The sequence below is a fragment of the Vipera ursinii genome (genome assembly GCF_947247035.1).
Source record: "Vipera ursinii genome assembly, chromosome: 5".
Classification (NCBI taxonomy): Eukaryota; Metazoa; Chordata; class Lepidosauria; order Squamata; family Viperidae; genus Vipera; species Vipera ursinii.
Genome location: NC_139518.1, coordinates 32,890,548 through 32,917,268, shown reverse-complemented (window position 1 = coordinate 32,917,268; position 26,721 = coordinate 32,890,548). Strand labels below are relative to the sequence as shown.

The 26,721-nt window shown below is 36.3% G+C and overlaps 1 protein-coding gene across 1 annotated transcript in view; it reads right to left on the bottom strand.

The window, feature by feature from the left end:
- The window catches only part of EPHA4 (EPH receptor A4), a gene marked incomplete at its 5' end in the record, with an annotated part of 172,782 nt that overhangs the window by 78,018 nt on the left and 68,043 nt on the right, over nt 1-26,721 (bottom strand). The window contains 2 exons of the mRNA XM_083364988.1: nt 2,920-3,258; nt 26,204-26,359. Of these exons, the coding sequence (XP_083221114.1) occupies nt 2,920-3,258; nt 26,204-26,359 (495 nt within the window). The remainder of the gene's footprint in view (nt 1-2,919; nt 3,259-26,203; nt 26,360-26,721) is intronic.

Genomic DNA, 26,721 nt, shown 5'->3' with positions numbered 1-26,721 from the left:
GAGTAACAACAAAACAAGTGAGAAGATTAGGATATCCTGAAATGGTCTAATGTTCATATGGATATTTCAACTGATTCCTCATTGAAACTAATCTTTTAATGTAATACATATGAGAATTGTTTGCCATTCTTGCATTGTGTTTTACTAATCTGACATATTTCTAAACATTCTTAAAAATGTCTTATTATGTCTTGCCAAAAAACAGGACAATTCTGCCCAAAATTTATGTTGCTAAGTAAGAAATTTGTTATGTGGATTTTGCCCCATTTTACGATTTTTCTTGCCACATTTGTTAAGTGAATCACTGCAGTTGTTAAATTAGTAATAGGGTTGTTAAGTGAATCTAGTTTCCCCATTGACTTTGCTCATTAGAAGATTGCAAAAGCTGATCACCTGATCTCAGGACACTGCAACGGTCATAAATATCAGTCAATTGTCAAGCATGGGGATCCTGCAATGCTCATAAGTGTGAAAAATCATCATAAGTCAATTTTTTCACTGCCGTTGTAATTTTGAACAGTCACTAAATAAATGGTTGTAAGTCAAGGACTACCTGTATCTCAGGGAGGACAAAAAAAAACGTAGGCTTAACCAACCCATCAAAGTTAAAGAACTGAAAAAAGTTTTAAAATCTTTAAGACTAGAAAATCTAATCCAAAGTAATAAATCATAAGCATACAATCTGGCTACTAAAAGCATGTACTAGAGACAAATCCATTCGACCTGTCATTAGTTTACCTGTTGGATAGTAAATTTACTGTAAAAAAATTGCTAGTTGAAGCACTAGTATAATCAAGTATTATCCACATTTATATACTATGTAAACTAATATCAGTTCCTACAGAGTGTCACATATATTTTTAATAAAACCTTATCAAGTTGAATTAAGACAAGCTATCATTTTAAATATCAATCTTCTAACAAAGATGCATCTGATAGTCTTACTGAGATAGAATTTATAAGTGTAGAAACACAAATCATTAAGAAAGCAACATATGCATATGTTCACTTTAAGTACAAAATGGTATTTATATATTGTTATTTAAGCCTGCACTTCTTGATACTAAAAAGAAGATTGCAAATGTTTTATTTGGAAGCACATATACAAACCCACACATACTGTATAAGCAGGAATATGCATCTTCTGTCAGGTCCAGATCATTTAAGGCAATCTTGAAACTCCTAATATGCCTCTGAGGCAGGAAGGGAGGAGTCCCAGGGGTTCATTATATAGAAGGAATCTCTTGAAGCATACTTTTTGCACTTCACAAATAAAGAACAATCTTGGAAGGCCAACTACAGTGTTTAAATTTAACCAAGTTGATAAAATAGAAAATATCCATGATTACCAATCTATATCTTTGTGACTATAGTACTATATTTTTATTTACAGTGGAAACAAACACTGTGATAATCATTTTGCTAAAGCAGCCTATTATTCTGCTTCCAACCCTACAAATATTAATATAAATATTATTAGTAAAGTATCAAATTGTTTCCACTTAAAGGCATATGCATTATGCAATTGCCTAGGAAATACTTATATGGTTGGGCTTTGCTTCATTAAAACTAAATAGTATTACAAATTGTATAATTACAATGTTGGTGCAAATAAAAGGTCAGATATTTTACTATAATTACTGAGAATTTTTCATTTGTGTTGGATTGCCACCTTTTGATTTAGAAGCCAACTTGGTTTTTTAAATGCTACATATGGTTGATGAAAGCAAATTACTGAAATATTTACCCAGAAATTAATCTTTATATTATTTATAGCATATATAATTATATTCTGGTCAAAATAATATTATTTTAGAACAATGATAATCACTGATTTAATTTCAGTGATAGTTTGGAGGGGATATAATTTTTAGAAGCCAAAATTTGAGTATACTCTGAAGCTAATTTATCTTTGTACTTTATTCCTTGGAATCTACTTTACTTATCTTACATATAAAAAGAAGCAAATTTATGGCTGAAGGCTGCAAAGTTCTGCCCAAGAAAGAATAGGATGCATTTCAGTAAAAAGTAATATTTTCTATATCATATGACTCCTGATATCCTCACAGATTAGTATACACAGTCAAGTATATACAGCCAAAGAGACACAATGACTGTGAATATATTTCACAATTTTAACATTGTGTTAAAGTATATCACAGAATGTGTTTTCCTTCTCTTTGTTATAGCCTGTTGAAATGATTGCTAGGTGATAGTAGAAAAAAAGCAAAAAGTGTTCTGACTGCTGGATGCAGAGAATTTGCACTGGGGAAAACATTATTTTCTTACACAATTTATAAATACTGGCGTTCTGATCCACATCTGATCCACAGCAAAAGCCTGCCTTCTCCTTGCATCCCTCAATTTATAACACATAGCTTCCTATCCCTCTTGATATTTAAAGATTATGTCAGCAGAACAAATTAAGTAAGAACAATACATCCTTGAAAGCAACCCATCAAATTGTATTTGCCGCAATATCTTACATTCTAAAAATATGTATTTCAATGGCAGAGACCAACTTGGGACTCAAGCTGCCTTCTGCTAAATTGGTAATTTTGTGACTAGCCATGCCCACAGTTTCAGCCATTTGGTGATTAGATAAATCTTCTAGGGTAAGAATTTCAAGAACAAATCCAAAATATACTATTAAAATTTCAAATGTGCCCTCTTCCCTCCAAAATTGTTACTACTTCCAAAAGTGCTTTTTCAAGAGGCAACTGGACTTTCTTTGTTTTCCCTTGAAGACATTTTGCTGTTCATCTCTTCTTGGATGAGAAGCGAAATTCTTCAAGGAAAAACAAAGTCCAGTTGCCTCTTGAAAAAAAACACCATTGGGACAACCATGACCTGGATGACTGAGAATTGGCAGAGATACCTCCAATGAATGGGAAAATTAAAGTATAATAAAACGTTTACCTGCTTGATTAGTGGTCACAGTGACAGACACAGCTTGGTCTTGGCTTGGATTTTGCTTGGATACTCCATTCACTGCCCAGATTTCAAAGGTGTAATTAGTATGAGCCAAAAGGTCAGTAATGGAAACCCTAGTGGACTTCAAACCATTCTGCTGAGGGCTGAAGTGAACACCACTCCCACAGGATCGGCAGCGGTTCAGATCACTAGCTCCACATCTCTTACACACCACATTGTAAGAGACATCTTCACGACCACCTTTGTTCTGGGGGGCACTCCATTCCAAATTCACTGATGTCTCATTGACATTGGAAATCAAGTTCTCAGGAGCAGATGGAGGGCCTGCAAAAAAAAGCATCCTTTTTTAATTACCTAAATAAAATAAACATATAGGTAGCCTCTTTAGAGAACTATCTACACAGGATTATGTAACTTCTTTGGATTCAATTGGCACTTCGAACATTATGCTATGTGCTGATCTCCACAAAGAGTAGAGAGTTCAGGACAAACAGATACACTTAGGATAAATACTACATTTAAATTCAGTTCATTTAAATACTTGTAAATTGTTACTTGAATAGATTATCACTGCCTACATGCATATATTGTACATCTTGTACAAGAGCCTTGGTGGAGCAGTGGGCTAATGCCTCCAGCTGCCTGCAATTAGTGCAGCTTCGCATCCCACCAGGCTCAAGGTTGACTCAGCCTTCCATCCTTCCGAGGTAGGTAAAATGAGGACCCAGATTGTTGGGGGCAATTAAGCTGACTTTGTAATAATGCCGCTTGGGGGGGGGCGTGCAAAAGCCCTAATAAGCAGGCATACACATAGAATGAAGTCTACTGCTAAGCTTGTAAGCCGCCCTGAGTCTTCGGAGAAGGGCGGGATATAAATGGAATTAAAATAAAAATAAAAAAATCTTAGTCTGGAAAAAAACAGAACACAGCAACCAATTTCTGAATGTGCGAATTGTTGAACTAAGGCCCAAAGCAAGATCATAATACCCTTAAAATGAGGAGCAGGTGTTTGAATGAAATGGCTTTTCCCCCCCTGTTATTTTATCCTGGCCCTTGTTTGATCATCTTCCTAATCTTGGTATTTACTAGTCACTGAACAAAAAAAGTAAAAATAAGCAAACCTTTATGCAACTTTCACCCCTCACTTTTATGTACTCATTATTCTAATCTTCCAGCCCCTTTCTAACTAGCATTTCTATATTAATTCATTTGGGATTTTTTGTGGAGAGAGGGTTGAGGAACATAGAAGGGGACTGGAGGGTTAATATATTCCAGGTAATGTCTGTATGGCTTCAAAGAGTCTGATATTACAGGTATGTGTAAGCTTGCATTTTGTAAAAACCACACATATGTATAACTGGGTTCTAATTTAATATACTAAAGCACTAGATTGGTAAAGATGGCCTTTGGAAAGATGTAGAAGGATATCTATACCTGAGATACACATTTGGGAATGAGGAAAGATGTTGTTAATGGGGAAAAGGTGAGCAGTCTGTGTGGGAATATACATGCGCAAGTATATATGTGTATGGAGAGCCTAAAGAAAAAATATTGTAGCAGTGAGAAATATGTGCAAATATAAATGAGACAGCAGTAGTACTGTTTGCGAAAAAACATTTCATTGTGCATCTATGTGAGCATTAATGAAAGGAGATTGTTCTACCTATAATTGGAAATTATGTAAATTGTCTTTGACATTCAATTCTTAAGCATATTTGCTGTCAGAAATGCTACATCTTGAGCTCCTTGAGAAAAGATGACATACACATCTGATTAATAAATTATTTTTGATGGGTTGCAAGGGTAAACGTCTACACAGAAATCCCTACAAAGATGCCAGATAACAAATAGTTCCTTGTACTGAATGGTTCCTCCCAATTTCAGAATGGGTACATGTTAAATCAATTACAACAGTTTTAGGGTTTAAAAACATAGCATCAGTCCAGTTCATAGTGATGCTCTTGAAGGGACTCAGTTCAATTTTATGTGTGAAAATGTGCTGCTCTGAATCAAGTACACCAATCAATAAATGTGCATGGGACAGAGAAGAGTAGAGCCCCAACAGAGAAGCAGTCAAGCAGAAAACAGAGAAAACTGATGCTTGCAGAATGCTTGCATTCAGGTGGTGGAGAGGAAATCACCAAATTCAACCCTATTTAGTCTACATGGATGTTAATTCAAAAGAAAAAGAAAGGTAACACAAATCTTCTTTGGTATAGCCAGCAAACAGCTTAAGCAACAAAAGAAAAAATTCCAAAATATCTCTCCTGGCCAAACAAAAGAAATGAAGTGAGGACTATTTCAGGTACCTATCACAACTCATGCATATTACACTAAATCTTAGCTCCCAAACACAATATGAGGCCTGAAGACTAAAATGTGCTCACTATTTTCTTTGGTGCTCACTGACTGTTTGACTTACCTTTTAAAAAAAATATTATTGCAATTTTAAAAAATGGGAAACTAGCATACTACAAAGCACAGTACCAACCTAAAGCATAACCTAGTCTTTCATCAACATCACTGGGCTATACACAGGTGCCGGAAGCATTTTTGGAATATAAAACAATGAGTAGATGAGGCTTAAAGTTTTGTTTGCCTTCTGGCAAATAGGTGTTTGTTCCATTGCTGCACCTATCATGGCAATTTTTCTATGAAAGTATCAATATGTTCCTAAAATTCCAAATGTGTCCACTAAATCAAAAAACTTGGGGATTACCTTTTTAACACAGACTTTTCATAGTTATAAACTTGGATGCTAGAATAAGATAGATGTCAGACATTTAACTTGGTGCGAGGTTTTTGTTTTTAATGTTTATGGTTTTAATATTTTTAATGATTTTATATTGTTTTAATGCTGAAACTTTTTAAATTGTTGATTGGGAGCCATCCAGAGTTGGTATAAGATGGGCAGCTATATAAATGTCATATATACATACATATGTTCATGCATACATACAAGCATGCATACATAAACGTATTATTGTGGATGATCTATTCATTTTAATAGAATCTATATGGGAGTGTCCTTGTGGCATTAAAATAAGCCACAGTCATCCTTAAAATCCATTTTTGTAAATCTTGGAGCATTGTTCACACAGACAAACTCAAAGGGCTAAAAAAAGTCGTAAGAGCACGGCTCTAGGATTTCTTTCTCTCCTTCTCTCTCAGAAGGAAGAAACAAGGAAATGTGGCACGTTGTCAATGAGTGCAATATCTTTTTGAAGGAAATAGGCCTACCTGGAAAAGAAATACTTCCCACTTCACATATTGTCAAGCTACCACCTTTATTGAGAGAATCTGCAATAAAGATCCCAGTAGGCTTTTACAATTGACAAACCAAACAAGCCTGTCCTTTTGTTGATAATAAATCTTTTCTGACACACATTACCCTTTAAGAAACAAAACAATAACACTCTTCAAAAACATCAGTGAACAGACGTTGTTTAGAAAGACCTCTGAGCAATTACTATGACTAAGATATTAATAGTGTCTGCCCAGACTACATTTTCATGAATAATCTGCTGAGCAAGTTATTCTGAGCAAATTCCTTGGGTGTGATTTGATGCTATCCTCAATTAAAGCTTTTTACAACTTGACCAGATGGAAATGTTGTTCTATATAGGATGCAATCTTATTTTCAAAGCAGTCTTCTACTGAGTTTAGTAATAACCAAAGTGATGGGTATTTTAATCCCTCAGCATCTCAGTTTTGAGGTAGTCTGTAGACTTTGAAAGACAAAGTTAATGGTGAACTAAAATTTCATTCCTTTTTTTCCTTCCCAATGGGGTGAGTTCATTTGTTTTGGTACGCAGACAGGTTTTGATTACTGCTGATAATGAATCTCAGGAAATGGTGGAGAATTTGCACTATTCAAAGTGATATTTATGGGAAAAAATCCATTCAGCTCAATAAAAATATTATATTTTAAAAATATGTGCTTACTAATGAAATATAATAGCAAAAGAATATATTTACAACTTTAAATTATTTTTAATAAGTCTGCCCTTGAAGACTGCTTAGAAGCCATAGGTAATGCAGGAAGTGGTAACAAGGTTGTTACCTAGACCAAGGGTGTCAAAACTGCTGGCCCACGGGTTGCTTGCATCGTATGGAGGCCATGCCCACCACAGCTGCAGCAATGCAAAAAAAGTTACAATACATCATGATACGTCACGATACGTCACGATATGACGCAGCAAGTTTGACACATGTGACCTGGACCATCCTTCAATTATTTTTTACGTGGTTTTAACTTCTTTTATTGTTTTCTAATGCATTATAACCTGCTGTGAGATCTTCTAGATCAGGCATGTCAAACTGCCAGCCCACAGGCCAGATGCATCATACTGAAACCACACCCACCCCATTGCCGGCAATGGGGAAAAAGTTGTGATACGTGTGCAATGTCACATGACGACGCAAGTTTGACATGCCTGTTCTAGGTAGATTCCATAAATATTTAAAATAAATAAATCAAGGGAACAAAAGACAAGCTGGAGGATAAACCCGTATCCAAAACATAATATCTTCTATATTCTATTTCATCAAAATAACTCTCTTCTTTTTTGTGTTTTTCTTGAGCCTTCTTTTTAACACAATTAATGTCTAAACGCCTAATAGTAACTGCACATGCTCATTGAAGTGTCTCAGTAAGTGAATTTTGGCTTGTATTAAACATGACCTGGTATCAGTTTTATTTAAACAGAATATTGCACTATTCAGACTTGCATTAGTCACAACCTATCTGTTTGGCTCCTACATTACCAAGTCCGTAGTAGGGTTTCTGGGTTATGAAATCTGTAAACCCCCTCCTTCTTACACCTTTTTTGCAGGCATTTTCTTTGTCAATCTTTTTAACAAATTTTTATTATATTCATTTCATGTATACTTGGTACACAATATGTATAGTGTACACAGACACAAACACGAAGATAAAATCGCTGAACACAAGCACAGGATCAGCTGAAGAGAAAGATGTAAGTTTTTGCAGACAGTATACTTCTCTTACTCCAACTGCTCAAGTGTTAGTTGCAAGAGACCCATAGAACAGTGAGCATAATAGAAAGATGTAAGGTAGTCACTTCATTCACTATTTTCTTTTCGATAGGTATCTTAGCCACTAAAAAACACATTGGAAACCAGTGAATACAAATGAATTATGGTTCTGCTATGCTGCAAGGTTTTGGGAGAAGAGAAAGCAGCCACATCATATAAGAATAAGATGAAAGTGACAGAGGTTTGTTGTTTTTCTGGTTTATGCAAATATTCCCTTTTCCCTCAGTCTTCTGTACTCAGTCTATGCTATTTAGCAAAATTCTTAAATTTTAGTAGTTTTTTTTAGGGACCCAAGCTGGGAAAATGTGGCAAAGAGGAAAGCGCCCTTCAATCACAGAATGTTTATTTATTGGATACACTGACTTGTTCAGAACAAGAAGACACCTAAACCTGTTTTAGTTGCTGTCATGAAAATATCACATTAATTATAGTCTATAAAAATCTAAGTAGAAACACTTTGGTGTAGTGATTAAGGCACCAGGACAGAAACTGGGAGACTGTGAGTTCTAATTCCACCTTGGATACAAAACAAATTGTGTGATCTTGGGCCAGCCACTCTCTCTCTCTCTCTCTCTCTCTCTCTCTCTCTCTCTCTCTCTCTCTCTCTCTCTCTCTCTCTCCCTCCCTCCCTCCCTCCCTCCCTCTCTCTTTCTCAACCACAGCAAGGAGACAGTGATTTTTCCAGGTAGTTGCCAGGAGTCAACATCAAGGGCATCCCCCCCCCAAAAAAAAACTTCCCAAAAAAGTCTATGAACATATAATCTAAAGTAAGGCACTTTTGTAAGGATTCCCTTCTCCTTCTCTTTATTTTGCATTTTAAAACCAGACTAGTAGTATTAAAAGATTGTTCCTAAAAAAACAATTATGGTATCATAATCCTTCTTATTTGTCTCTCAACTTGAGTCACATCAGCATTCCATATTCTCCTATATCCATCTATGAGTTCAACAGAGAAAGCTACTGTTTGGTGTGATCTGCAATTATATATTTCTAACCTCGAATAAAAATGACATCATGCTCTACTTCAAGGATATTTTGCAGCTTCTTTTATTTAGCTGACCTTAGTAACACTTGCTTGATAAAGATTGTGCTATTATTTCCCATATCTGCAAATCATTTGCTTGAAGGGGGAAAAGATAGAAGTAAAAAGAGAGAGAAAAATAAATGAAGCTATTAGTCTGATCTATATTTCTTATGAGAAATTTAATTCTGAAGATGCTAGGCATTAAATAACTGTCCTCTTTTATGAATCATATACTATTAGAGTATACTTTAAACATAAGCAAAATTAAAAGAACTAAAGCTAAAGCTCCAGCTGGCAGCACAAAATGTTTTTTTCCAGACTAGGCCTTATGAGGGAGAAAACTTAAACTGATTAATAGAAATAAAGAAGACCTAACAAAAAAAACCCTGTTCAGTATCATTATTGTAGTACAGCAGGGGAAATGAGGGCTCAGATTTACAATACTGCTATGACAAGGACTAGATGATAAATCAGTATTTGAATCTTTCATTTATTGTGGACTATTATAATACACTCTCCATGACGCTGCCCGTGAAGTTAATGGAAGCTTCAACTGCTGAAAAATGTGGTTGCACATAGTTATGTATGTCACTAGAAGACAAATGTTACATCTCTGCTTCAAGAGCTCATTGGTTACCATTTTGCTTCCAAGTCCAATTCAAAGTCCTAATTTTGACCTTAAGACCCCTACATGATATGGGGCTAGTGAAATGAGGGACTGCCTCTTCCTCATTATATCTACCTGTTCCTTCAGGTCTGTTGGGAGAAGAATGCTGCAGATCCCACCTGCCAAAGAATTCCATCTGATGGGACCTAGGAAGCAAGCTTTTCTGAAGTGGCCCCTATCCCCTGGAACATCAACATCTGATGCAGGTGGGGAATGGAACTTGTTAAGTGAGACCCAGCTGTACTTCATTATATCTGCTTATTCCCCCCCCTTTTATTATATTGTATTCCAATATGTTCCCTATCTCATCAGCCACCCCACACTTCTATAATTTATGTATTAATTTCTTAGACTAATTGTTTAAGACTTCATCTCAACTCTGTGCTGCAAGAAAGTCCAACTCCACTTGCAGGATAAATGGGAACTATGGACTCTTTCTTCCATGGCTTCAATCATCACATATTTTCTAAGCTGCCAAGAATGTATCAATACTGTCTTAAGGTTGAGAGCTTAAAGCCCTTCACATCAGCACTTCAATGTTAATCTCTTTCCCTCTTTTCTGTCATGAAAGACAGGTTATAAGCCACAACAAACAGTGTGGCCATGCAAGTTTGACTTTGAAAGAAAAAAAACTATATGTGTGGCAGTTATTTTTTTCTTCTTGGTCATCTAATATTGGGAGTGAATTTCCCCCATTAAAGATTACTCTTACTTTACAGCTGTTTGTTCATTCTTGAACAATGGCTTTATATGTTTTTACAAGGGACATAACTGGGTACACTAAGTGTAGAAGTCACTTAAAATATCAACCATCAAGTACTTTCCATAGTATGTGAAAACCAGCAATATTGTAAATCAAATGATCAATCTACAAAGCCAATTTGATCAGATGCTGGAAGTCCCACTCTTACCTAAGAGCTAGGAGAAAAGACCAGTTTTCAATGTTATTTTAAAGGGGGGGGGGGATGAGAGGCCATATTGATCACTGATACAGAAGGCCTATTTCCTGTATCCCCTTAGATGACACTGTGAAATCAAGAAGACCTGGAGAATGGACACACTGTCCTAATCATAAAGGATGTGTAGAAACTATAAGAGCTAGGCCATCTCTCACATACCTAGGACTTGCCATGAAAGGCTTTAGGAGGTGCTCCTTAAATTGCATCTAGAAGCAACTGGTTAGTCTTATATAATTAAATCATGATTAAGAAAACATTAATTACAAAATGATCTAGCATTTGGAAACAGCAGCAAGAGCCTAGGGTTACATATATTGATACTAAACTTAAATTTGAAGTTTAAATTCTCAAAAAGCCAAAACATTGCCATCCATATCCAAGATACAGAAGTTGAAAGTTTCAGGAAAAATAGAAAAGTGTGCAGAAGTATAAGTCCAAGGAGAGAGAACCTTTGCTGATGTTTTTGCTTTATACACATGAATGATGACTGGATATCACCAGTAGAAGCAGAATCTTGATTATTGGAGAAAAGCAACAGAAAAGCTGAGAAAACAATAAACATGAATAGGAATCTGTACCAAGAAAGACTCTGCTCAGAAGGTATGCAGGGTTACATTGGTTGATACTTGGGCAGGGGGTGGCCAAAAATAATAAATTAATAAGTAAATCTCAGAAAGCAATAAAGCATTTCTGTATTGTTGCCAAGGAAATTATATAGGCATGATCTTGTCACTTGTAAGTTTCTAATTTTTTTGAAGGAATTTTTTCTTATTGTGCATATGACCTACAGAAGAGGTGTAACCTTTACTCCCTAAAACACTATAAAATAAAACATGTAAATGGTGAAAGCCATGCAAGAGCTTGCTGCAAATGAAATCTTATGGATTTTATTGGTTGGTTGTTGGGAGAAAGGAGCACCAATATTATGACCAGAAATTACACAATAGCATCCAGAGCTAGAAAAAATGTACCAGTTCTTGTTACATAAAATCAAGCTTACAAAAAAAGCTAACTAGAGGGGGCGGGGGAAATCACTGGGAAATTCAAATCCTGCTCAGATTTTAAAACATACTAATTCTATCTAATTTACTTTGTCTACTCACAGTGAATTAAATTACAGATAAACCCACTGCAAGCTTTGGTTTGTATGTTTAGAATTAATGGGAAATGGGAAATATCACAGGAAGCTACATAAAGAAAAGATAGTCAATATCCTTTCAAGGCTCTTCTTGTAATAAGCTTGATTACTTATAGTTCTTGTATGCCCACCAGTGATCTCAACATTGTGTAAGCAGACTTCTGAAATTGGATGTAAAAAGTATGTTAAATAAAACAAAGCTGGATCTTTTGCAAAAATTAAAGAAAAATACTCTGCTTGGGTTTTTTTATACACAATGGCTTAATGAAAATTCCTTGGGTCCATTTGCACGTAATATTTAGACTTCTGTCTAGAGCTCTTGACCTTGGAAACAAGGTAAGGGCCATTCACATTTTCACAACTGAGTCACTCAAGCACTCGTGGAATCCATGCTGAGTTTCACTGTAGATTGCCCATCATTTCATTATGCTTCATTATGCTGATAACTGTCAGAAAGCATTAGAAGCAGAGGTTTTGAGTAATAGGACTGAAATGGTAATTTAAAAACAATATCCTTTCTAAGGGGGATATAAACAGTGAGCTACATTTAGCTATAAAAAGGCAAAACAACTTAAATTATACCCTCAGTTTATAGGGAGGCCCTTTTTCAATTCCATAGCAATCTGAAGTGAACATAGAGGTTTTAGAAAAAGACACTAATTTTCTACAGCTTTTGAAAATGTGGAGTCTTTAACCTAAGTTCCCTTTTCCAAAGGATTTTACAGGGAGATTATTTTATAATGTCAATCAATTGCTCTTTGTTTGGATAGCCCAAGAGACCAAATTATTCACTATCATTTACAAAGAGAGGGTTTTACATTAGGCTTTCAAGATAGATTAATATTAATTACCTTGACCAATATTAATTACCTTGACCTCATTTAGATTAATATGTTTGATCAAATAAGTATCTCTCCTATATGCTAACATAACTCAACGATAGACAGTATGACACATAAATAGAAAGAAATAATATTTGGGTGATTTTTTAAATTGCTGGTATATTCTGGATTGTTTAATACCATGGTATTGTTTTACATGGTTCTGAATTGATTTTAACCTTGGCATTTTATTTTTATCTGATTTTTTATTATCAGTGATGTTATTCTCTGCTTTAGAAATTACCAGAATCAAATTTCATGAAAAATAAATTAACAAAATAAGTCATCAAGATAAATGAAAATTATCATTTTAACATTGATGTTGTAAATGGTATCGTTCTCATTTACAGAAAAACTACATTTTCTAGAGGAGTAATCTCCAAAACAACTGAAAGACAAATCCTTTGTAATAAAGCAAAAATATGTGAAATTACATATATATTGTTCTTCAATATCACATTTTATCAAGTTACTGTACTTTGCCCTTAAACTATTTTCTTTATGCTCCTGGCAGTAAGCATTCTATTCTGACAGCTCTGAGTAGTTAGTTAGGCTAGAATAATAACTGGCCATTCATTCCAGTTTTATCTATCAACATATACCTTTCAGCTATCTGTCTGCTGAATTAATATCTGTATGCTTGGAGATATTTTGCTCCTATCACTTATATGTAGGCTTCTTATGAGCTACTCAAGCCGTGCTCATATCTGAGTATATAAGTGAGGAGAATATATGCTAGAATGCTATAAGTATGTAAATCAGAATGCCAGGCTCAAACAGAGGCTATTTAGTATATAAAATACCTACAATATAGTATTTTCAATAAGAATGGATTCATTCTGCAAAAGATCTGAAGCCAGTGTGCATCATCCCACAATTTATGCCTAGAAGAGGACATGTGATTAGCATTGCAAGAAGGGAACATTGCCAAGCTAACCCTGATAACTAACCCACCCACAAGATAGGGGTCATTGAGTCCCATTTATTTAGTGGATTATGAGGTAAATGGAGAGTAATATCCCCAGCAAAACTAATGGCACACGGTCACTCTGCACTCTGAGGACACCTCTTCCATAACTATGCAAACTTCTTCACTGCAAACACTCCCTTCGCCTCCTCCTCTTTCATCACTGATCTCCACTGAGGGCTTGCAGTGCTCAATTTTTATGATCTATGAGACTCTCATGTGCACTCTTCACCAGCAGGAACTTGCAAATTTAATCAGTCTTAAATCGCCCACCATATGCTGCCAAACTAGCAGCTCTGGCATTCACATTGGATATCCACTTAGGTCAAGTCATAAACATAAAAACTGTGCAACTGATTTAAAAAGAGTATCCAGTGATTATACGATTCAAAATTTTAAAAAGAGACAGATGCTTAAGTTATAGTCTGGATAATGGCAATGCTATTGATTTTTATTGTGTGCACACTAGCCAATTCATAAAATTAAACTTCCAATTTTCTAATTTATCTTAGGGAGTTATATATAAAGGGCAGTACTAGAAAGAATTCTAGTTTATTTCCTGCTACTGTGAAATTCAAACAAAACAGAATTAATTAAAGTCTACTTCTTCTGATTTGGAAAAGTAAGATGTAGAAGCAAGGTAGCTATTTCCATGGTTAAAGCAACTATTACATATAGTACAATGATAGAAACATGAGAATAGCAAGAAAATAAAATAAATAATTAACGATATGTCTTTCTCCCCTCTGCAAAACTAAGGGGAGAGTAATTTCCTACACATTCCAGGTGTTTTTCTTCAAATTATCCAATATTACTTTTTTTACATAGCTTAATAGTGAACGGAAATCTGATTTTACAAGCCAATGGAGCAAAGTGTATATTTTTGCTAGAAGAATGGGTCTTAGATTCTATGTTTTATTTCTTCATTAGGGGGCCGTCACACTGAGTGATTACTAAATGCAAGGCTGAATGAGACTGTTGGAGTAAAAGACAGCATAATGAACAAAGAAGGTTCTTGATTATTATAGCTGTCAGCACACAAGAATTGGGTTTATCACCTGGTTTAACCAACTGGTAAAGAAACTAAGATAAATGTGAAAGGCCCTCTGCTGTTTGTGTGCTTTTCTATTTCTCCTGGTTAAACAAGTTAAGTGAAATAAGCAGCTTTTTTTTGAAACAAGTATTTAAATGACATTTCTCCACCATTCCACCATGCACACTGATACAATTTTGAATAGCCAATTTTGCATTTAATTTTGTGACTCTTGTTTTGACAGAAACCAACTGTTACCTAAATATTTATTTTATCTTTATTTTTATTTATTTTGCACTGTCATTATTTGTAAACAGAAGTTCATATCCATAGTTCTTTAGAGTCGGTACAATGTACTGGTTTTGGCATTAGGGGGGGTGTTTTTGTGTGTGTGTGTGTGTGTGTGTGTGTATGTTTGAGTACTAGTGACCCTCACCCATGGAATTTACTAAGTCACTTTGGAAAAGTCCCTCTTTTTCAGTCCACCTTACCAGCGGTAGGATTCAAATATACAAACAACTGGTTCTTTGTGTGGATGCCGCTTCCAGAAGTCCATTATGGGCCTGGGCAACAAAAATTAGCTACTGGTTCTGCCGAACTGGTGCAAACTGGCTGAATCCCCCAACTGTACCTTATCACAGAGTGTTTGGAAAGACGGTGGAGCAGGTCTTGTATTCCATTTACATACACACACATATTAAAAATGCTAATACTAATCACTAATAGTTAAAACTATCACCAGTCTGAGTACTGAAATATCAAAAGAATACATTTTATGTAAGTTACCTAGCTTCAGAGTTCATTCAGGAACTTCCCAAATCTAATAATATGTATCTGTTTTGACCTCAAAATACATACTTCATACATACATATATATACCTACTTACAAAATACATAAATACATACTTCAAATACATGCAACAGAAAGAGCTAGCCAGATTTGAAAAGATGGTAAAAAATAAATACATACACAAAACAGTTTGAAATATTTCAAATTAGAATAATTTTACTTTTACTCTCCAGATGTCCTGGACTTGGCTATTATAATGCCAGTTTCTTGTTGAAGAAATTATGAACTTGAAACTTTGGTATATTTTGAAGACAATAACCTGGACAAAGCTATCTTAAAAGGTATTGGAAAATCAGCATAATTTCATCTAGAAGTGGATAGAGGTTAGTTGTCAAAAATGTATACAGTGAGGAGAGTATATCTCAGGGACACCTGTTTCTCTTGATATATTGTAGGATAATACTAATTATAACAACTGGTAACTTGTCTGTGATTGTTTTCATTAATGTTAGTGCTGCATCATTAGGAATTTATACTTGATTGGCTTGATTATTCTTGGGTTTAGATATGCTTGAATGCATTGTTTAGTGGACAGTTATTCCTCGTGGAACATTATCACACACACAATGGTTCTGAAAAGTTCTGGCTTGTATGAAAAAATATCCTGGATATTCTTCCCAACATAACTGCTTGAACTCTTTCCAGGGTTATTTAATGAGGTATATACCATATGTAACCCTCCAGGTAATATTGAAATGACCAGTGATGAAGGATATTAGGAGTTATTGAGTTTCATCTTAAGACTGTTGATAATATGAATAGGGGTCTCTGGCTTATTGTTCCCAAACAAGTCAGACATTGGAAGTCAATAAAAAAAAACTACATTTACATGCTACAGATTTTAGGAACAAATGTTTAGCTGCTCATGTGGTTTGTTTAGCCTTTTTTCAGGAAGAAGCCAAGAGGGAACACTTAAGTGTGGTGCCCGGATGTTCGTTTTGGAGTGTTTCACCTGGATGGCTTTTTACTCAAAAACTGTTATATGCTCTCTTTATTAAATATTGTGGATCATTTTTCAGGTGAAAAAACTACTTATGACTACTTGGATATGACCCCATAGTCTTCCTAGAAATTATTTGCTATTGCTTTCTCCCAGAGTGTTTTCAATGGCCTCCTTTGGCCATTGTAGTCCTGGGATTTTTGAGTCTTCCCTCCAAGTACTAAACAGGACTAACACTGCTTAGTTGTTTTGGGATCAACCAAATCTGCTACAGGCTGCAACTACTATTTCCATTCAAAAGGGACTGGCTAAAATAAATAATTTGCTTTGGACAAAACTTTCAACCTGTCTCCAAGATAAATATTTTCCCTAAGATCCAATACATGAGCAGCAACTAAAGTTGTTATTGTTTTGCCTATCCACATTCTGCTCTTTTCTTTTCTTGATGCTCTTCCAGCTCAAATGTTTGTCTTGACTGTTGAGGAGAGGAGAGGAGAGGAGAGGAGAGCAGAGCAGAGCAGAGGGAAGGGGAGGAGAGGGGAGGGGAGGGGAGAGGAGGAAGAGAGGAGAGGAGAGGGAAGGAAAGGGGAAAGGGGACAGATGAGACAGTATGCCATGGCTGACTTCTAGAGAATCAATTTAAACCTGTAGTTTATTTATCAAAATATTGGGATATAGCTTTCAGAATTTTTTTAACTCGCAAAATATGTCTATCTTCAACTGCACTTTTAATAAACTCTCTTATATAACTAGGCCCTTATTCACTCAAGCTTCCATTTATCCATTCTTCAACTTCCAGCCCCTCAAATTCTTCCAACATCTAACCACATTTCAGTGGGTTTGGAAATATCTCCTTTTTATTGTGGCAAGACAATTAAATACAAACTAGCTCCTGGCATGTTTAAATGACATGCTTTTTAGAATTTGGCTATTCTCAGCACTGTGAATTGATAATTATGTGGTCAGAGAACTAAACAAAAGAACACTAATGTTTCCTGATTGTTAGGAATTTTAATCCAAACTTTGGAATAGGAATCAGATTTTAAAAAGATGACAAACAGACAGCACGGGAGCACATTTGCAACTTGGAGCAAGTTTTGTTTAATTTGAAATAAAAAGCATTATGAAAAAGAAAGATATAAGAGTTTAAATATGGCATTATCCAGTGCTTTTTTTGTAAAAGAAAAAGGTGCCGGAACTCACACATGTCATACAACCCGCCTTGCCTACCCTACAAGGTTCCATCCAAAAAAGGTGACGGAACTCCGTTCTGAGCGTTCTATGACAAAAAAGCTCTGGCATTATCTAAAACTGAAGTATAGCTTAAAGAAAGTACAAATATAGAATTAGAAAATATAATTTGGTTATATTATATAGTTCACTGTAAAAGAAAAATCCTGAAGAAACCTTGAAGAGAAATCAATGATTTCTACAGTAAACCCAGCTTTCACTAACATAGTTATTCACTAAATTTGATAGGACTACATTTTATAGAACCCCTCTTTTATTAAGATTTAAACCTTGCTAATAACAGCCATGAGGAATCAAAGTTGATCTAAAACCTCAGCTATAGAATAGCCAGTAACCTTTGATAAAAAACCCTGAGACACATTATAAATTTTCTCAGGTAGAGAAGATGAAGGACTGGTTATCCTGAAACAGACATGAGAATGCAAAGCTATATACAGATTTTCAGTAAACAAGAAGCTTTCAAAGAAAAATATAGCAACAAATTGTGTAGCAATAGGATACATTGGTACATTGGTTTGGAAGACAGGATTCCAAATCCATTCTGTTGTCCTTTTTATATAAATCAAGATAGGAATCAGGGTAGAAGGCAGAAACATTCTAATTAAACATTATCACATGTTACATTTAAGAAAGCACTAATGTAATTGTGAAAGCAACTACTAAAATGTTTGCCAGCCAGATTACTATGTGTCACATAGATAAACAAATCACAGCCAATCAGACTATAAAAATGTACATTTGATTAATTTTTAAAAATCTGCTCAATTAACCAAATTAAGTAGCATCAAATAATGATTCTACATTCTTAAATCATTATATGTCCAACATTATTTTAACCAAATAACTATTAGGAAGTCTAAAGGTTTGCTCAAACATCGTAGTTAACTATTACTGCTAAACTATTTTTTAGGGTGTTTAAAGCCCTCCATGGCATGGGGCCGGAGTACCTTGGGGAACATCTGCTGCCGGCATCAAGCTCCCTGCGCCCTGTGCGTTCCCACAGAGAGGGCCTCCTCAGGGTGCCGCCGATCAGAGAATGTCGATTGGTGGCCCCCAGGGGGAGATCCTTCTCTGTGGGCGCCCCGGAGCTGTGGAATCAGCTACCGGTAGAGCTCCGGATGGTGCCTGATCTTCGCTCCTTTCGTCGCGATCTCAAGACGTTTCTGTTTGTTCAAGCCGGCCTAGCCTGATGGGGATTGGTGGGTTTTTTTATTTTTGGTGTCTTAATTTTAACTTGGTGTTTTAGAATTTTATTCTAATTGTTTTAACTTGGGCAATCATTTAATCTTTTTTTTTAATGTTTGTATTTAGTATTTTATTCTGCCCTGTGAACCGCCCTGAGTCCTCAGGGAGAAGGGCGGTATACAAATATTATTAAATTAAATTAAAATTAAATTTTTTTTCCAAAAATGACAGTGACAGTCAACAACACTATCAACCATAATGTGAAAAATTCAAATAGTTGTTCCGTTCTTTAGAACCGTGAAGCTATACAATAAGGCTACCATTTCAATTTTAGAAAACTGAAATTGAAACAGAAATGAAAGCAAGAGATTAATTTTCAAAAGTCAGTTTTTTAAAAATTTATTTAAAGATAGCTGTAGCTTGGCAGACAACAAGGCAATTTTTAAATATGATCACTATCAGCAGTTTTATTAAAACTAATACCTGCAAACTGAAAAATTCCAGGCAACATAACATGGTGGCAAAAAGAAAAAGAAATGTTTTTAATACTCCTTAGTGGGGTATTAAAAGCAAAGAAAATGAGTTACTCAGACAAAGTAGAAAAATGCAATAATGAAGTGAAAGAGGCTATGCATAAGAGAAAAAATGTATATTAGAAAATGATTGGTACAAAAGATGAAATGAGACACTTTGTGGAAGAAAAAGTTCTTTATAAACTTAAGCAGTTAAGTATAAGTGATAAAGAAACAGCAAGAAATTGGGGGAGCATTAAAAATGTAGCATTTTAATGGAAACAAAAGTTGTTTTGAAAGTGAATTAAGAAAGTTAAATAAGCAGCTTCCAGCAGAGTGAACTGAAGTAAAAATAACAATAATAATTTTAAAAATCGAGTTTGGTGAAAACTAAAAGGCAAAATAAACCCTATGAATGTTAGTGTAAAGAACAAAAGCTTGATAAAAATTGAAAAAAACTGCTGTTACTTTATCTAAATAGAGGAAAAGGTAAAACTAAATGCACAAACTACAGGAGGTAGAAAGGTGTTTGGCAAAATTCTGATTAATGTGTATGAGAAGTAGCAATAAGCAGGGTTTGAAAAATAAGTGTGTATTTATACTGAGCAGGGAGGTGTGTTGAACAGTTTCTGCTCTTTAGCAGATTACTTAGAAATATATAAATATGAAAAAGTTTGTTGTATGTTTGTTCATTTGGGGAAAGTATATGATAAGGCATGAAATGCGGTAATTTGAGCAATTATGGGATTTAAGGTTGATTGCTGAATGTAATAGAGGAATATATAATTGAAATAAAGAATTCATAAGAATAGATAAATGCTTAGTGAATGGTTCAGAATTGAGCAGTGAGTAAGACAGAATGATGATGTCCATTCACTGCTTACTGAGTTTACAGATAAATACATAAGGAGTCTTCATGGTGACATTAAAGATATCTTGGTTGGGTAGTTTGTTTGTATACAGATAATGTTTTCATTGGCTGAAAATGGAATGGCTTGCAGGAAAAATAGAACATACAACACAACAAGCATGCATGCATGAGAAAATTAATGTATCAAAAACCAAGGTAGTTGAGTTTATATATATACATACACACACACACACAAATATATACATACATACATACATACATACATACATACATACATACATATGGGGAAAAAGTAGAGCAAGTACCTTTTTATAATAGTTACTAAAACTAATGAGTGGAGAAATTGTAAGATGTGTAATAGGGGGTATAAAGGCAATTAGTAGCATGTGATCTCTTGTGAAGAATGAATACTGAAGAAATGAAAATGGTCCTCTGTCAGAACATGTTTCTGCTCACTTTGTTATATGGTTGTGAGTTCAGTATGTAATTAAAAAAAGTTGAATGTAGTGAGAATGGGGCACTTAAGAAGCAGATAGTAAAACAAAAAGAGATAGAATGAAAAATAAAAGGGCCCCGAATGAATGTAGTTTGGATACAAAAATTAAAAAAGTATATTGATTTGAGAGTGGTCTTATATAGAGCAGAGAAGCAGAAACCACATGTATGAAGGAAAAATAAATGATCAAAGAGGAAGAAGAAAACTGAGAAATATTTGTTAGATGGAATTTATGGGATTCTGAAAGAGAAGAAATAAGTTTAAAGTTGAGAAGACACTACAATAAATAGATGTAATCAGTGGTTGGATTCAAATATGCGAACAACCAGTTCTCTATGTGGATGCCACTTGCAGACGTCCATTCTGGGCCTGGGCAACAAAAAATTAGCTACCGATTCTGCTAAACTGGTGCACACTGGCTGAATCCCACCACTGAATGTAATGGAAGCAATTATGTACTGCAAAGATAGAATGACATGGAGAAGATATAACTGATGTTTATTTAAATTAGATTTTACTGTTCTTTTGCTTATATTCTATCTTTGTCCTGTGCCTTAAGGCATATATTTAACTTCCTTATTACTATTTCTTACTTTTTTTCAGCATTCTACAAAGTGTTGATTACTCCAATAGGTAAACATGACAGATCTGTCTTCCTGTATATAGTAACTACAGAGGGTATAAGGTGAGTCAGTTTCTTCTCTTCTGGAGGCCTCACTTGCTTACCAAGGAATATTGAGAAATGTACCTATCCTAATGCTGGAGACGGGTTAGTCACAATAGAAAAACATTTTGAAGCAATTGTTCTATTTATTATTTTATTTATTAATTCGGTTTATATACCGCCCTACTCCCAAAGGACTCAGGGCGGTTTACAAGGCAAAATTTAAAAACAATGCAATATAAAATTAAAATAAAATTAAATTAAGTCTAGCGCAAAAAATTAAATTATTTGACTTGTAACTTTTACATTTACAAATTTACATTTCCCTACTCTATCCTCCACAGCAACAAGGCGTATGAAAGGTGTATAGAGCTAAAAAATACCTCAATGTAAGGCATGGTTAGTAATAGATAAAAACACAAAAACAAAAAAACAAAAAAAGAAGCTTAGCTGCTCAGGATTGAATTAAGCAGCATAAACCTGTTTGGTTGTCCCTTGAGCTCTTCTTAGAGAATGTTCAGGATATTCAGAGTTAAATAGAATCTAAGAATATGGATTAATACAGCTAATACAGTTTAATTTGTTCTAATTAAACATCAATCTCGCTTTGACCTTTGTACTGATCTCAGTACTAAGAAGTACCTCATCCAATTTCCATTTTGGGAAGCAACAGATTAATTAAATTGACTGTTTTATGAAAGAAGCAACTGAATTTTCCCATACAAACACATGAGCTGAATTTTTTTATACAGAACTGCAGCATCAGTGCTCTTGCTCATAAATTGAGTAGTCCAAGGACAATGAAATCATTGCCCTTGTGACATGAGCATGCTCCAAGTTCCACTTCTCTGCTCTTGCTTGCTACTAGCATTCTTGACAAATTAAGATGTAATCTTCTATCTTGCAATTCAGCATGTATCCTCAAAGTTTGCTCTACTCCCTGAGATTTTAAAGGCAGAAAGGCAATCAGGCAGACATGCGTATGTGTATCAGGTTTAATTCATTCTAGTACAAATACTGAACTTGGTGTGAACAGACCTTTTATGGCTGTGAAAAAAGAAAGAAAGAAGGGGAACGGCATACGTTAGGAATGGGAACTTCTGTTACTCTAGATCAGGGGTCGGCAACCTGAAAAAGCAAAAGAGCCACTGAGAACCAGTTCCATCACACATAAAAAAGTGGGAGCCGCATGCGTGTGTCCATGCACACACATGTGCAAAAAAACATTTTGCGCATGCGCAAAATGTTTTGTTTCTTGCCCGTGCGGGGACGCACGCGCGTGATTGCCATTTTTTTTATGTGTGATGGAACCGGTTGTGTGGCGGCGACGGCCCGTTTGCAGAGCCAACATTAATCTGGCACCCAGTCAAACGGTCACCTCCTTATTGTGATGCCATCTTTCAACCACCCGCATAAAATTTTCTGGCAAAGCTTCCGTAATCTTAGAAATACAGGGAGAAAGAAAAGCAACACAGAGCGTGAGCCTTTTGTTTTTTGTTTATGAGAAAAGATCCTGTTGTTAAACTGCTCTTTTCCTCACGACATAAAAGCCCAAACCTTACAAACTGGCAGCCCTCCTCCATTGCATCAGCTCTCCACACAGCCTAGCATTGTGCTGATTAATTTAAAAAGTCCCAGAGAGTTCCGAGGAACTTGCTCCCCAACTTCGACATTTTCCCATTTCGACAAAATGGCAGAACCCCACCCCCTTTTTGGTGCCATTTGATGCTTTAATAACGAGAAAGGCAGAAATTTAGCACGATCAGCCCTCAGGCAGCACTGGCTGCCCAAGTGTTTCTGCCTCCCACGCAGCAGAAAGAACACAAGGGGCGAGACTGGGTGGACGGGGGTAGCAGAGATACAACAAACCCCTGAAAGAAGCCAGATTCCCTTTTCCTTACCCACCGCGATTGTGATTGCGGCCTCGGTCACTGAAGCCTCGCATTCTCCCAAGCAGAAAAAGGGGACTTCTGTGCACGACTACGTGAAGGGTAGCACTGAGAGGCCCAACCGCACCTACTCTGAACTTTCCTGCTGCTTTGTGGCTATAAAAAGAATTCCTGGGACTTAATTTTCCCAGCTAAACAGCCGACGGGCTTGGTTTTTCTGGGGCCTCTGAGAGCCGAGTCGCGTCAGGAACTGCTTGGCGCTCGTTAAAAAGCAAACCAGCCTTTCTTCTCCGGCCTTAAACGCGATGAAATACAGAAGTGCAAGTCCATAGCATTTCCATTGCCATCGCTTAGTTCAGCGCCACATTTTGAGTGGAAAAAATGCCCAGTTTCCTTAGAAACTGGCAAGTTATGTGTGCTCTGCAATATGTAGAGTTTAGTAATGGGCCGCGGCAACTTTCCAAAGGGCGGCATTACCACCCATTCGGAGAGGTGTGCACGCAGCTCTCCAAAGGTTTGGAGAGCTGCGCGCGCACCTCCGCCCATTCGGAGAGGTGCGCGCGCACCTCCACCAGAATGGGCGGCGGTGCCACCCGTTTACAGAAATGCTGCCGCAGCCCGTTTACAGAGCTACCGCCTTCGGAGGAAGGCGGCAGCTCTGCAAACGGGCCACAGCAGCTTTCCCAACGAGCGGCGCCACTGCCCATTCGGGCGGAGGTGCGTGCGCACCTTTCCAAAGGTTTGGAGAGGTGCGCGCGCACCTCTCAGAATGGGCAGTGGCGCCATCCGTTGGGAAAGCTTCCGCAGCCCGTTTGCAGGCTGCCGCCTTCCTCTGAAGGCGGCAGCTATGCAAATGGGCTGCAGCAGCTTTCCCAACAAGCGGCGCCACTGCCTGTTTGGGCGGAGGTGCGCGCACACCTCCGCCCGTTCGGAGAGGTGCGCGTGCACCTCTCCAAACAGGCGGTGCCACTCTCCATTTGGAGAGGTGCGCACGCACCACTGCCCGTTCGAAGAGGTGCACACGCACCGGGTGACTGGGAACCGCAGGAGACGGCTCAAAGAGCCGTATGCGACTCCGGAGCCGCGGGTTGCCGACCCGTGCTCTAGATATTACTGAAGATTTTTTCAGAGACTTAGGTAAGATAACGTGATAGGAGTATCAAAAAACTATAGTTCAGCCATTTCTAGAGAGCTAATTTCTTTGCCATGATCTAGAGAGAAAAGAAGCTTTATATACAGGAGCACCTATTAACCTTTTCAACAAAAATTACTATTCTGGGAAATATTTATGGTTCTACAGCTCTTGATACACAAAGCTTATTTATTTGTTCATTTAGCATTTTTGAAGTGGTTCAAAACATGGTAGATAGCCTTGCATTCTTCTGTGCCAAATGCAAGGTACATCTTATGACATATAAAACTCGATATGGATTAGGGTCTTCCTAGTTGAAAAAGCTTTCATTAGTAACTACCTGTGACCTACAAATAGTAAATAAGGACTTTTTATTTTTACCACCAATGAAATATATCAATTTTCTGAAGCCCGTGACCAAAAGAAAGCAACAGTGGTATATGTATCTTACAATGTTGTCATTGAGAGGATGACTCAATCCAATCACAGCATCATAAAATTCTGCCACTACATACTTGTATCCATATGTCTCATACAACTATGTAATCTGCATCATTTGCATATGATTGTCATACACTTGTCATTATCTGTTCCCTTATCTCTCCTGTGACACCATAAATTATCAAGACACTAGACCACATTTAGTACTTAAGCCATCTTTTTATAGCCCTTATAACACCTTAAAATTATAATTGTTAAAAACTGATGGTACAGTTCTTGGTGATTTTGAAATGGAAATAGATAAAAATTATAGTCTAACCACTAGAATCCAAGGGATTTTGCAAACTGCATAATATGATTCCTGATACAGTGTGGGGAAAAACATTTAACGGGACTACTCACAAAGACTTTATTTGCTTATTAAAAACATTTATTTTTCACTAACCTGAGTTTTAGCCAGCTCATAGCAAATAATAATTACCTTTTTATTCTAGAAAAAGGTTAACAATAATGAGCTGCATTTCCTGTTACCCCTAAAATATTTTTGGTTCATGGCACATTCAAACGTTGCCACCAAATTTTAATTCTGACTATGCCAAGAAATTGATGTGATTAAATATAAAAATAATTAATCTATTTGCTGTATTAATTTATTGTATTGGTTCAGTCTCTTACTTCTAGCTTCACCTGTTTGGGGAGTATATTTTTTGGGATATAATTAATATAGTTCTTGTTCAGGTACCCCTGCCCTACAGGCAGCAACTTTACTATGTAAAAGTAACTGAGTGAATCAGCTCTTATGTTAAAACAGTGCGTTAACTTTACCCATTAGACAGATTAAGCAGCCAGACACAAAATGAATTTAGAGCTACTACAAATCAACTTTTACACAATTGGTTTTTTTCAAGTATTCCCCCCCCTCCCCACTATCACTATTTTCTGTTTCAAGTAAGATCTGCAAGCCTACAATTGCTCCTCATTATGCAACCTTGAGGCACTTGTACAGTACAGGTACCTGAGTTGTTAAAAAAAAAGGTGGAGGGAAATGCTAGAGCTCCTGTTCTTACTGTTGACCTACATATTGTAACTTAATTGCAAACTTCATTTTCTGATGTGTGCCAGGAGAGAGAACCTGGTGCTGACATGCTGTGTTGACTCGTTTAAAAGGGAATTGTTACTGAATGTTCCTGTCACCAACAAGACATCGTTCATAGGAAGATGTTCATCTCCGGGGAGTGTTCTGTGTATAAATTATTGAAACAGCAGAAAAAGAAAGAGAGGAAAATTAATAAATGAAGGCATCTGACTTACGAGTACAGGGCATGGAAGCAGCATCGTTTTCTGCTCGGAAAAAGCCTGGATCACAGGTGCAAGAAGTGGAACCTTCCCAGATGGAAAAACTGTGAGGTGGGCACTTGGCACAGGCAACATCTGTTGAGAAGGCTTTGTGGTATCCAATCTTGCATGCTTAGAGAGGTGAAAGGGGAAAAAAAGATTAGTTGGATAATAAATTGATCTTTCATTTATTCATATGAGGATCCACAGACATTTTCAAAAGGAAATGAATAATTACCATTCAACCAGCCAAGTAATGAACTAGTTATCATGTTCTTGACTGCAAGCTGCTCATCTGGGAGATACAATTTTAAATCCAATGAAAGCCTTTTGAACAAGCATGCTTAGAATTAGACCTATAATCCTATATGTGTAGAAATCTGGTTGGGGGAAAAAAATCTCATTTTGTTCTTTTCATAGAATGAAGATACTTTAAGAAAATGTTTTTGAACAGTGGCCCACAAACGTTTATTTAAAAACAATTATAGGCAGAA